The 15,412-nt window shown below is 36.4% G+C and overlaps 1 protein-coding gene across 1 annotated transcript; it reads left to right on the top strand.

Moving 5' to 3' along the window:
* Positions 1-8,591: 8,591 nt before the first annotated feature.
* On the top strand, positions 8,592-9,789 carry LOC139868842 (uncharacterized). The gene is made up of 5 exons (XM_071857185.1): positions 8,592-8,716; positions 9,005-9,056; positions 9,283-9,356; positions 9,481-9,552; positions 9,645-9,789. The coding sequence occupies exons 1-5, from the start codon at positions 8,592-8,594 to the stop codon at positions 9,787-9,789; spliced, it is 468 nt and encodes a 155-aa protein (XP_071713286.1).
* The last annotated feature ends 5,623 nt before the right edge of the window (positions 9,790-15,412 follow it).

Genomic DNA, 15,412 nt, shown 5'->3' with positions numbered 1-15,412 from the left:
CTCACGCTATACAAATAAATACATTATATACCTACGCATATAATTATTCCACTCACCTTAACGATTCGGTGACGGTTTTATACTTCCTCAAGCTTCAAAGCAAAGTACCTAATACAATAAGTACTCAATCAACACACAAACTAGTTGGACTAAACACCAACAATTCACTCATGTGCATTTAATGACTTAAAATGCATTAAATGCCCCATTTACTCCAAAACCGTCCATTTAAGGTCAAGACCTTCTTAAATCACTCAAAGCTAGTGATTAAGGTCCAACAATGCTAACTAATACATAATTAGGGTATTTCATACCCACCTTTCCCAACTAGGTCAATCATTACCCATTTGGCCATTTCAAGGTCAACACACCCATTTCGGGTCATCCACTAACCCAAGTAACACCCATTCACTTTAATAGATAGGTGTGCTAACAATTAACTAACCAATTATGACTCTTAAACACCAAATAACCCTTTGAAACCCTAGGTTAGTCATTCTTGAGTCCTCATGACTCAATCTTACCCAAGAACACCCAAAATCACCAGTACGGATTTTATGTTCTTCTTTTAACCTAACCCTAACCCTAACCCTAACCCATACATAAATCAAAGTAAGGAAATCAACGTTAGAATATACCACTACAACCAAAATGTAGCTAGTGGCTAGATGAACGACTTTAATGCACGCGCTTTGACCCGTAATCAACTTCTTCCTTCTTGATTTGAGCTTTCTCTCTCTCAAATGCGTTTCTCACTCTGGAACTTTTATTTGGAGAGATGAAGTGGTTGGTGATAATGTTAAGTGTGTTTCAACCACCAAACAACTGGCCACTAAAGCCCCAAACTCGTCCTCATGTGATTTTACCAAAAAGCCCTTCCAAATATCCAATTAAATGAAACAGAATCTGCCAGCTGAAAAGGGTGCGCGGTGCGCTCCCTTACATGTGTGCGGCGTGCACAGTGGTCTGAACGGGCTCTGGTCACAGTTTAATGACACACAGCTTCCCACACTTCCAGTAGCTTATTTACACTTATGTACAATAAATATTAGGGTCTTACAACTCTCCCCTACTTAGATTGGATCACGTCCTCTTGATCCGCACCAAATACTAGAAGTTGAGCACTTCTACCTTGAACATTTCCGTCTCCAATACGGAATCCCACATGTAGTAATCACCCATCCAGGCTCTCACTTCGTACACTAATGCATCATATTACAATGAGCAAGGGTAATCATCCCTCGAGACAAAACAACCGCAACCGCTCGCTCCTACACCTAGTATTTAACTCGTACCATACATTCACAATAAATCCAAAGGTGGAATAATCCCCTGACAACCTCCGTCATCATGCCTTCCTACCATAGAATACTCGGGAATCATCCCGACACCTTCCTAAAATCTCCCTCAAAGATCATCGGAAAAACTCGCCACTTTGACTCGTGTCACTAAATACCTTCACAATTCATTCCAAAGTTCAATTTGGGACTTTTTCGAAGACCACCAAAGTCTTTCTTTCCTATATAAGCGTCACCCGTTTGCTCATCACATCTACTAGTTAGGGACTTTTTCCGCATTCTCCGGTACTTAACTCCCCCATTTAGGGTTTTAACCCCCTACTTTCACCGTCAAGATGATAACGCCCTGCGGAATTCTGACATTCCACAACGCCCATTACATTTTCCGGCGTTGGTCATACTCAATAGTCCTTCCAAGGACTCACTATAAGATATTCGAACCTCGATCTTTCAAATCAGTTAAGTGTTTACGCCCGCTAAACACCATAATATACCACAGTTATAACTTCGGGTTTCTCACCGGTACCCAAATCCAAAGTAATCATACCATCGGAGTCAAAAGTTACACTAGCAGGTATAAGGAGACACCTGACGTTGTGTTATCCAACTCCAATTTCTAACACCGAGTCTCTAAAGACTTGACCCTTACGGGGTCTACTCCCGGCATCACACGCCACCTGACTACACGCGGTCACACAAATCTAACGAACCTTACGACTCAACGCCCATGACTTCCTAGCGAAACCCGTTAGTCACTACCCACCTAGGCCGCATAGCTAGCCTATTTATCTTTAAACTCAACACTAAGGAGGCGCTTGGAACACCAAGGCTTACACCTTTCTAACTTCGTCATAACCATTAACCCGGTTACCTACATACATAAGAATAGTTAACCACCATGACTCTACCCGCACACGAACGTGGTTAACGGAAATGCCTCTCGAACGACATACCGCGTACACCCCCAAAATTATAAAAGAAAAGAGTGGCCTTCAAGAGCGTACAACACTCGCCACACAATCACAAAACCGCCATCGAAATCGAACCGCCAATTAACATGTGTTTATACATCATAGTATGTTATTATCGTCAAGCGTACTACCACACTCTGGTTATGGCCTATTTGGTTTTACCATAAGTTCAACACAACAATTGGGACTACGCCTTACACGGTCTCATCACTATACGCTCGGTTAAGCTCTCGCGGCTACACCAAAACAAAACACAACACTCTCGATAAGACGATTACACGTCACATACTCTCACATGGTGATATAACACCCGGTGCATACTAACCCAATAACACGCGCACACAAGCAATTAGTTGTTAAACTCACATACGAGCAACAATACACACACAATCTACAAAGCCTACGGGTCTAACTCGAACGAGCTTAACGACCCAAAACCACAACCATCTCGTAAAAGAGAGACGAGGTTCACGCGTCTTGCATCTCATAACACACATATCACCAAACTTTGCTCCACCCTTGAGCATACGAAGGATTTCGGATTATCCTTTGCTACTTAACCGAAGCACTTACCTAACCGTACGAGTATTACTCTAGCAATCATCGAGTTGCTATCGCTTGTAACTTCCACACCGCCACTAGAACACCTAAGGGTTTCTTACCGTACCCTATGTTCGATGTAACCGTAACACCATCGGAGTCGAATACCACGCTAGTAGGTATGAAAGAGACACCTAACGTTGGGTCCCATAGACTCCATTACCAACATTCATCTAAATCAAACACTTTGTCTTATCGGTTTCATCAACTTCCACACGAAAGCGAACACGCTCAACATCCGAAAACCAAAGCCCGTCTCCATGGTTTGGTAGAAACATTTTCCCAAACACTAAGGAATGCTTGGTTGCACCAAGTCTTACGCCCTGCAATCGTCAATTCAACTCCAACATAGGGTAATTCCATTAGGAATGCTACCCGTAACAATACAACGTATTTACACTAATGCATTCGCCCCTAAGTCGCATTCTCATGAGTCAATGACTCAAGCGCTACCCTAGTGCACTGTCATCGTAATTACTAACCCCGCACTTATATGGGTACTATTGAAATATACGTTCACTCGAGACTAATTAGGTTTCGTAACGAGACTTAAGTCTCAACTTCTTAACCGAATACATCGACACACAAAAAATAATAATAAGGCATATTTGAATCGAAAACGAAAGTACCTGAAGCAGTATCGCTGGACTTCTGTGCTTCACTACCCATCAAGTAGTCGCGCTCTAATCTCTTAACCTGGTCAGCAAATGATTCGGAACACTCCGACCTTTTGTGTCCCTCCGCCTGGCATATAAAGCACCTGATCGTGCTCACAGGTACACCCGTACAATCCCGTGCCAAATGGCCTCGTTGCAGACAACTATAACATGTAAGCACGAAACATCCTAACTTCTTAGTCTGATTACTAGCCCGATCGGGACACTCAGACCTTTGGTGCCCTTCCTTCCGACAATAAAAACATACAGTTTTGCCCGACGGACATTCACAAGACTTATGTCCCCGTTGCCCACAATTGTAACACTTCAACCCACCGGAGCCCGACGCTCCCTTCCTCATGCTACTAGCTGCCTCAATTACACCTCTACTTTGATCAATAAACAATTCGGGACACTCTGACCTTCGGTGCCCCTCTTTATGACAATGGTAGCACATTCCGTTATCACTCCTCGGCAACGTGCACTCCCATATCTTGTGGCCCCTAACACCACAATTGAAATATTTAGATGTGCAACCTCCCTTACTCTTCTTTTTCACATTCCCGACGCCTTCAGACGTACCTCTCTTCCTATTGCCCGGAGCACCATGTGGCTCTAGCCTTGCAAGTACTTCTTCTTCACCACTACCTTGAGGTTTGGAGAACCTCTTCTCAAACTCTTCCCTTACAACCTTAGTCACTTGGTCTCGGACCATCTCGGTTACTCATCCTTCGATTGACTCCTTGACTACTTGACTAACTCCATTGGCGAAACCCGAGATGCATTGTTCAACCGCGGCTTCAACCATTACCGTTAACTCGTTCTTCCTTTCATGAGTAGTCTCTTCCGTTCCGTACCCATCTTCCGTCTTCATTATTAAGAAATGAATTAGATTAAACAACGAAACAAAAAGACATAACACGTATGTATATATACATATATATATATATACCACACTACCCCATCTTGCTTAACAATCGTCGTACCTCGCTTGTTTGACAAGATTTGCACCCGTAACAATGGTAGCTAGTCATTGCGACGCGAGCACGTCGCATTAACTCGTTAGTACAACGTCTATCTTGCTTGATGATTACAAATACAACACAAAACCAGTAGTGCAAGGTTAGTTCACATAAACCTATGCACTATCCAAACCTGATCCAACCCGAAGTCCTACAAGTCCCGCATAAAGTGCATACACAATAAAGTCTAAGTCTAGGCACCTATCTCAAGTCGCCTAAATCCCTTAGACAATGCTCTGATACCACTTGTAACAACCCAAACCAATAACCAACCGAATACGCGAAATAAATTTTTTTTTTTATACAGGAGGGGTGCGCGGCGCGCACCACCATATGTGCGCGGCGCGCACAGGCCCAATTCAGTTCTGTCCGGTTTTGTGAATTTTCAAAAAAAGATCTCCCACTTTCCGACATATTTAGACGAAACACTTTTCACAACATGATATAATAGTTAAAACTCACACGTTTCAATAATAAAATAAGTTTTACGAAACCGGGCCCACATATGCCGTAATACGAGTTTCGTACAAAAGTATAAGTTTCAACCGAATTAGTTTAAATTCCAAACGACACTAGAGCATGATGTTTGGGGATTAAACTACCCAATTCTCGGTCAAACTTCGAAAGCTAATACATCCAAAAGCGTCCCCTAACAAACAAAGCGGGATCTCTAATCCAATCGAATGCCCTTAACCTTGTCCACGCCGGAGCCTATAAAAGGTAAACAACGAGAGGGTAAGTAAAGCTTAGTGAATGCAATGATTATACACGTACATATATAATATACCTACTTGCAAACACTTACACACATACCGCATACATGCTAGCAACACAATTAGCTTATCATCTCAAATACAAGCTATTAACCTCCAATACCACAAGTTAGCAATACAATAGCATATATACAATTCGTACAATATAATATGCTTACGCTACAACACAATAATCATGGTTAACCAATAGCACGAGGAATGGTACTCGAATTTTCCATCGGTGTTCATAACAACCATTAGAGTACTTAACACGTCGTACACTAATCCCACGAGTGGCATCTTAACACATCGATACTTCACCCCGGATGGCGTCTTAACACGTCGACACTTCATCCGTTACTTTCTTAGAGTGGCATCTTAACACGTCGATACTTCACTCCGAGTGGTGCCTTAACACGTCGGCACTTCACTCTTCATCTTACTTGAGGTGGCATCTTAACACGTCGATACTTCACCCCGAGTGGCGTCTTAACACGTCGACACTTCACTCTTTACATTGCTTTGAGTGGTGTCTTAACACATCGACACTTCACTCATTTCATTACTTGGAGTGGTGTCTTAGCACATCGACACTTCACTCTTCACGTAAACGTGGTGTCTTAACACATCGACACTTCACATCTCACGCTACACAAATAAATAAATTATATACCTACGCATATAATTATTCCACTCACCTTAACGATTCGGTGATGATTTTATACTTTCGCAAGCTTCAAAGCAAAGTACCTAATACAATAAGTACTCAATCAACACACAAACTAGTTGGACTAAACACCAACAATTCACTCATGTGCATTTAATGACTTAAAATGCATTAAATGCCCCCATTTACTCCAAAACCGTCCATTTAAGGTCAAGACCTTCTTAAATCACTCAAAGCTAGTGATTAAGGTCCAACAACGCTAACTAATACATAATTAGGGTATTTCATACCCACCTTTCCCAACTAGTTCAATCATTACCCATTTGGCCATTTCAAGGTCAACACACCCATTTCGGGTCATCCACTAACCCAAGTAACACCCATTCACTTTAATAGCTAGGTGTGCTAGCAATTAACTAACCAATTATGACTCTTAAACACCAAATAACCCTTTGAAACCCTAGGTTAGTCATTCTTGAGTCCTCATGACTTAATCTTACCCAAGAACACCCAAAATTACCAATATGGATTTTATGTTCTTCTTTTAACCAAACCCTAACCCATACATAAATCAAAGTAAGGAAATCAACGTTAGAACATACCACTACAACCAAAACGTAGCTAGTGGCTAGATGAACGACTTTAATGCACGCGCTTTGACCCGTAATCAACTTCTTCCTTCTTGATTTGAGCTTTCTCTCTCTCAAATGGGTTTCTCACTCTAGAACTTTTATTTGGAGAGATGAAGTGGTTGGTGATAATGTTAAGTGTGTTTCAACCACCAAACAACTGGCCACTAAAGCCCCAAACTCGTCCTCATGTGATTTTACCAAAAAGCCCTTCCAAATATCCAATTAAATGAAACAGAATCTGGCAGCTGGAAAGGGTGTGCGGCGCGCTCCCTTACATGTGCGTGGCGCACACAGTGGTCTGAACGGGCTCTGGTCACAGTTTAATGACACATAGCTTCCCACACTTCCAGTAGCTTATTTACACTTATGTACAATAAATATTAGGGTCTTACATCGCGAGTATTAAGGATTCGTGTCCGTCGCCCGCGAGCGTCATCTCTATGTATGAATCAATTTTAGTGGTCTATCGATCACTCCTCTTATTAATATACTCCCTTTGTCTCAATTCAATAAATCACAAACAAAAAACTCACAATTTTTTAAATGTCATTATCACACTATATTTTGTATTTACTTTACCATTTTACCTTAATTTTTATCTACATTTTAATTTTACATGAATAAACTAAATTTTTAAAAGAACTTTACCTTGTTATTTGAAAAGTAAACTATTAACTTTGGATAACCCAAAAGGCAAAATTAACTACTTCCTCCTCTAAATTTAGTAATCTGTATTTTTTTTTTATGGGTTGTCACAAATTAATACTTCACTTTCATACATATGAATAATGTGGTGGATTTCTTTTATACACTTAATATTTTTTAATGTAAAACAAAATGATACGTAAAAAGTAAGGATAAAACTGTAAAACAAATAAAAATACACTATATTAATGATATTTCAAAACTGTGTGTTTTGTATATTAAACTGGGGGTGGCGATATTAAATCGGGAGAGAGAGAGCTTAATAGTTATACGGAGTACATAGTTACCACACATTATTTTTTTTGAATGGCGATATGGATATCGAATGCTTTCATTTGTCACTCATACATGCGTTAGGAGGAAACTCAATTCGTGACGATGTTGGCAGTACTATCGAAGGTTGGAAACTCCCTGCTTTGAGTGAGAATCGAATGTGAGTTGACAGTACTCCAAGTTGAATCTCACACCATACCACTCAAGGCAAGATTTGGTGGTTACCACACATTGATTAATACAGAGTAATACTGTATAGAAGTTCATAAATTTTTTTTTTTGAAAAAAGTAATTATTTATAAATACAAGAAAAATATACAACTAGCAAAAAGCTAGAAAGAACAACGAAAACATACCGACAAAAATCTAAGCTACCTAACCAAACACCGCAAAAAAAGCTAAAGACGACAAGTCACGACAAAATATCTCAAATGACCTCGATAAAACAACCACATAACCAAAAAAAAAAAGGAACACAAACACGAGTGTGAGCTAAACTCATAGAGTCAGTTCCAAACATGGACCCTTAACCATAGGCTTCTACGATTCTGATTCCAAGGATGACATACTGTTACAATCGCATTCGCAACAACTGTGGCAATCGCAATCACAATCGCAATGGCAATCGAAATCGCCATCGCCATCGCCATCGTACTCATCCGAGCTAAATTCATTGAAGTTCATAAGTTGATTTCATTCTCAGTCCATATACATTCACGGCGTTATTTTTTCAACGATGTCGACCCACTAAAGCTATAAACCTCTGGGAATTTAGGTTTGGTTCCTTAACTATTTTCAATGAGATATAAATCCTATCCGGTTCTACCGATTTTTGCAAAACCAAACACAACCTTATAGTCAAATGACAAAAATATATCGATTGAGCACTATAAATTAGATTAGACCACCCCTAATCATATTATACTGACATAAGGGCCTCCTCAGTTCTCATAATTAAGTATCAGTTTCTAATTATAATCAGAATTCAGAATATATATTATTTATCTAAGGAAACATGGGGAGTGTTGCAGTTGTAACATTCAAGACTTTGTTCACTATATTGGCTTGTGTCAAGACTACGGCACTATTATATGGACTCATCATGGATGGTTTCTCTTCTTGTTTCGATTCACGCGCGAGGTAAATAATACATACATGTTTATTGATATAATTTAATGTTGATTTATAAAAATTTAAATTTATAATTTCTATTTATCCTGTACGAATCATATCCCCAATGTAGTAATTTAGCTTTCATTTTAGGCCACTCACTATCAGTGTGCCACATCATATATATGTAGTAGTTATAGTTATGGTGAGCTAAGTATTTGTAGTTTGTTAATTACCATTTTTACCTCAACTTTGCTGCTTTGCATTTATAAATTTTAATTTTATGCCTGAATAAGTTTGTTGTCAAACGTTTTGCAGATGGATGCAAGTGGCATTGACAGATGTTATCATTGATATATGCTTGATAGGGGTATAAAACAACATTTCATCGCAAGTCTAAATTTTTTTGTCGTTAAGTTTGAAATTTAAACTAGATTTCAAGAACTTGGATTAAACTTTGTGGCTTATTATGACCTGAGTGATTGTTAGTATTTCTTAACACAGTTAGCAAAGTAATCATAGTGGATTTAAAGTTATGTAAATCGCTCTGTTTATTTACTTTTGGAATTAATTAGAGTTGTATGTGTCGTCTTTAGGTATGGTTTGGATACAAGGAATCAAATTGGATCTATGGCGTTCTTTTTACATGTCTTCTATTTTGGATAGGAAGGTAATGATTTCATTGTTGTTTATTAGAAGTGCATACAACAATTGTAAACTTCTCTGTAAGAGTTATAATCGAAATTATTATATTCTTCCACTGCGTTGGTACTTGTGGATACATTGCTGTACAGTTCTTCAAGTTGTCACATGAAGAATGTTCCAAAGATCCCTTGTACTTTGTTCTTGCTAGACATCAAAAAAAGGTACTGATACATAAACGACTTTAGATTGACTTTCCAAATTAAATATAGAGAGTATATTTCTGATTAGGTTTGTATGTATATATTTTGCTTAGGAGTGTTATGGAGCAAACGAGAGGAGTATCTATTGTAACAGCAAGAGTATTAGTTACTATATTAGGCTGCTTCTTGCCAGGGTTTCTAGTTTATGCTCTTGTCGTTGATGGATTACCATTTCGAGGGGAAGTATTATCTCCGTAAATTTCCTATTCTATCTCTTATAACAATCATAAATCTTTTCAATACTGTAATGACCCAACCCGTCATTATACCGACCCGAAAAAAAAATTCTTACAACACATTAATATTAATAGCACGACGCCACAACTTATGTTTTCAAAACACTTCCAACTCGCCAATAAGTTTAAACAACGTTAATGTGTTTCGTACAATAATTTAAATATCAAAGTGGGCATAACCCAAGACCCGTTTTAACATAACCAAAAGACACTTTCGACCCAAAGCGTTTAAACTCCAACATAAGATCGAGCATGGTGATTGAAAATGCTCTACCCAATCCTAAATCAAATCCAAAAGCAAAGTCTTCTAAAGCAACCCGCAATAATCCACTAATTTCGGCGCTTACCCTTGCCACATCTTCCATGCGAATCTATAAAAATATAAACAACGAGAGGGTAAGCTATAAAGCTTAGTGATGATAAACATACTATATACATACATATGCATACAATGAATATGTATCACCTACACAAGTAATAAACACATACCGCATCCACGTATAATTAAGCAAGCTATACACTACGTACCACCATGTCAAGTCCTCAAGATTAGCTACATCATATATATATATATATATATATATATATATATATATATATATATATATATATATATATATATATATATATATATATATTTATACTAGTGAAATGACCCGTGAAATCACGAGTTTGTTTAAACGAAACAGTTTAATATATTTTAGGTATTAAGTGAATGTAAATGTCAAAGTCATTTAGTTTAATGGCTCGTGAAACAACGAATTCCGACTAAGAAACTTGTCGTTATTTTTACAAATATATTGATGTACTTAATTTGGTAAGAATAAATGAACTAACTTGATATACTTAACTTTGTCAAAAACCTATATTACAACCTTTTATTGAGACATGTATTTCGCATGCATATGTAACATAATTAATCTCGTAAAAAGCAACCATATTTGAATAATAATAATAATATAATAACTATAATTATAATAAATAATAATAAATTTTGTTTAAAAATTGAGTATTTATATTTTAAATAATAATAATTATTAGTAATAACAAATGCCTCTTGATAAATTTTTAAAAATTAAAATACAATTATTACATGAAAGTTGTACAATATGCTTCGAATTTTGTACACGTGTTTATGAGGTGATTTGTAAAAGATTGTACAATTTGTTTTAAAGTTTATACATATGGTCATGTGAGTATTTCATCATAAAGTTATACATAATGCTTCAAATATTATACATATGGTCCTGAGCGTGTTTTATCATAAGGTTGTACATAATGTTACATATATTATAAAATTAACATGTTAATATTTTTACTAAATACAATTAATTATTTTAATAACATCATCATTTGGACTTAGAATTTTTTTTCTTTATTTTTAATTTTTTTTAAAACTTAGATAATCCTTATTTATGATGTCATTAAGTAGATTTAATTTAATTGTAAAAATAATTCTATTTATGACATCACCTCGTCACAATTTTTCTTTTTGTTTTTTTATAGAAAGAAAAAAGATAATTATTGCATCATCATTTTAGGATTATAATAGAAACTATATATATATATATATATATATATATATATATATATATATATATATATATATATATATATATATATATATATATACACATACGCAATACCCAAAAATCCCAAGGTTAACCCCTTAACCTCAAACACATGAGGGTTGGCCGAAACCACACGCGATTCACTACCTTCATCTCAACTACAACTTGGGTTGGCCAAAAACACACGCGCCCGAGTGAATCCGAAAGCACACACGATTCACTACCTTCACCTCAACGACAATAGGGTTGGCCGAAACCACACGCGCCCCCAGTGAATCCGAAACCACACGAGATTTACCACCCTAAGTCATAACAATAACAATGGAAATGTCTGAAACCACGCGCGGCATTGTAAATCCGAAACCACATGCGATTCACTACCCAAATCACCTCAACAACATCAACGGGGTTGACCTATTTATCGATGTGAATTCGAAACTTACGAGATTCACTACCCCACAGGTGGTAACCCAAAACTCACAAACGTGCCAAGTGGACCCGAACTCATAGGTTCATCATCCCACACATATGTAAAGTGAACCCCGACGAACAAGGATTACTCAACCCCACCCGCACTCATCTTATGCATACATACGCATATAATATATTTACACTCACCTTCTCGCCTTGATGAATGCAAATGCCAAAGCCGCAACCGTCAATAGAATGTACCTATTTCATTTATCACATAACAAACAACACAATTAGGGTGGATTAAAAACCAACAAAAATTGACACTTAGTGCAATTTCGACCCAATTGCACTTCCGAGCACAACAAATGGCCAAACTAACCAATAATTACTTAACACTGGTGAAAATGGTCCTATAACGCCAATTAAATCAAAACACAAGTGTTAAACACTTGTCCTCCCTAAATTAATTCACAAACCCTAATTTTGATCAATTTCAAAATCAAGCTTTCAAACACACCCATTTGGGTTCCAACATCAACATAATCACTAAGACCACTCCAACCATGACATGCTTCATTAGAAAGACTGACTGCCACATTAGCGCCACCTTAATACTTTTTAGAAAAGACTTAAAAAGACTGAATGCTACCAACAATTACATACTTCTTTCTAAATAATGGACCCACTTATTATTTAATTAAAAAACTAACTTTTTTAAAATACATTCATAAATTAAATTAAAAATATAACTTAAAATAGTGACCACACGTTTCTTCAAAAAGTAGACATTCAAATAATACAAATAAATTGCTAGAACCCATATTCACTTGGACCATCCTAATATTTAACATAATTCTTTGTCTGACCCACATTCACTTCTGTCTTTTTGGTTCTGCAGTGAGACGATGTCATATTAATCTTTTGCACCGACGTTAAATGATGATATACTACCAACGCTGTCATTTGATTTTGAAAAAAGACTCTCCCAACGACTCTAGCGTTGGCAGTGGTCTAACCCTAGTGATTATACCCAAATTACAAGCCCTAACATGGTCAATTAGTCTTCCAACCCAAATCCCACCAACAATGAGTCTAAACCCAATCACTAGAAACAATAAACTCACTTCATGAGCATCAATGAGTTTCTCATCAATTTAAGCTTAAACTCTAACTTTGAATATCAAATCAACAAATGAAATTCGGAGTTAGAACTTACCACCACTACCAAAATGTAGCTAAAAATGAGATGAACAACTTTAACACTTGCACCTTGAAGAGATTCCAACTTCTTCTTCCTTGAATCAAGCTTTTTCACTCTAAAATGGAGGTTTCTCTCACTAGATAAGATGAGAGAGTTTGAGTGGGTGAAATGAGATCCAAAATGGGATCTAGATCTACTTTATGGCTCCCAAAATGACACTCAAATGATTTAACCAAAATGCCCCTTAAACAAGCCTTTTAAAATGGTTTTAATATTCCAGTCTGGCAACTGGAACGCCGTTCCAGACATAGGAATGTCGTTCCACTTATACATTAAACAAGAACATCATTCCACATAAGGAACGTCGTTCCTCAAGCGGCTCCAAAATGTTCTTTTCAACTTTCTACCCATTTCCTTGTTACACGATGTCGTTCTTGGTTTTGGAACGCCGTTCCAACATTTGAAACGTCGTTCATCCCTTCTGAAATGTCGTTCCTCATTCCTTAACTCACAAAATACGTGCAAGTCTTAGATTCAGTTTTACCCACGAAATAGAGTGCATTTTGTCAGTTTTACACCAAACAAGGCTTTTTGGCATTGAACCATGATGTGCGAGCGGAGGTGTACGAAATACTATTATTGTTTATTACGAAATACAACGAAATTACACAAGCCCCATCTATTTATTTATGTATATGGGATATACTTAAACCTTGCTACAACACTTATAGGCAGTGTACCTAATCGTAGAGTAGTGTAGTTTTTAGTAAGTCCGGTTCATTCCATGATGTTAAAGCGAAGGGGTACAAAATAGTTATATTTTTACTACAAAATACTATTAAATACGATACAATTTTACACAAGTTATTTATTTATTTATAGAGTGGATATACCTAAACCTTGTTACAACACTTATAGGCAGTGTACCTAATCGTACAGTAGTGTAGTTTTTAGTAAGTCCGGTTCGTCCACAGGGAACTCGCCAAGTTTAACGCTATATTTTTAAAACTATATTTGTAAATAAATATATATATAAATATAAGTAGTATTATTATTATAAAAGGGGGTTTTTACCGTTTAATGACCGGTTTGTCGATTTTAAAACTTAAGTCGCAGTTAAAACCTAATGTAAAATCTTAAATATATAAAAGACTTAATTTAAAACGTAAAGTAAATGACAATAATTAAAGTGCGATAAATTAAAGTGCGATAAAATTGCGATAATTAAAAAGTACGATAATTAAAAGTGCAATTAAATATGAAATGACAGTAAATAAAAGTGCGATAATTAAAAGTGCAATTAAATATGAAATAAAGGAATTATGCTTATTTAAACTTCCGTAATCATGATGTTTGACGTGTTGATTTTAGTTTATTCCCATGGGTTAATTGTCCTTTGTCCTGGATTATTCAATATGTCCGTCTGGTTTTTGTCCATAACAGTCCATCAGTCATAAATATAAAGTACGAGTGTCCTCGTCAAATTATCCTTATATCCGAAGTCAAATATTCCAACTAATTGGGGACTTAAACTATAATTACACCAAGTGTCCTTGTATATAATTCACCCCTGTTTTAATAAGTCCATTGAATATTAATCCATTCCCGTGTCCGGTTAAATGAACGATTATTAGTACTTATAAATATCCCGCCCATCGTGTACGATCGAGTGTATATGGTTATTTATAGGTACGTCCAATTGTAAATCTTTATATTAAATTAACAAACTATCATTTAATTAAACAAATATAAAACCCATTAATAGTCCATAGTCTAATTTCCACAAGTGTCGTTCTTTTGTCCAAACCCCAATTATGGTACAAAGCCCAATTACCCAATCTTTAATATTTTAGCCCAACATCACGATTACTTCGGCTTAAATAAGCATAATAATAACTTAGCTACGAGACATTAATTTAAAAAGGTTGAACATAACTTACAATAATTAATAATAGCGTAGCGTTATACGGACAGAATTTCGACTTACACCCTTACAACATTCGCTAACATACCCTTATTATTAAAATTAAAATTAAAATTAAAATTTTAATATATATATATATATATATATATATATATATATATATATATATATATATATATATATATATATATATATATATATATATACGTTTGAGAGATGGAGAAAGAAAAAGATGTATTTTTGTTCGACCAAAACTGCGAAATTAATAGGACCTGACCCTCAAATTTGGGCCATGCGACCGCATGGATTTTCTTCTTCCTGGCCATACGATCGCATGGCCAGCTGAGTGAGCTCACATGTTGTTGTTTGCTTCTTGCCGACGGTTTTAAATAAATATATATAATATATAAATAATTTTAAGAATTATTTATATATTATATTATATTTATGTACATAGTTGACTTGTAATTTTCGC

The sequence above is a fragment of the Rutidosis leptorrhynchoides genome, chromosome 9 (assembly GCF_046630445.1).
Source record: "Rutidosis leptorrhynchoides isolate AG116_Rl617_1_P2 chromosome 9, CSIRO_AGI_Rlap_v1, whole genome shotgun sequence".
NCBI classification, from domain to species: domain Eukaryota; kingdom Viridiplantae; phylum Streptophyta; class Magnoliopsida; order Asterales; family Asteraceae; genus Rutidosis; species Rutidosis leptorrhynchoides.
The sequence above is the reverse complement of the archived record's forward strand: the minus strand, read 5'-3'. Positions and strand labels throughout refer to the sequence as shown.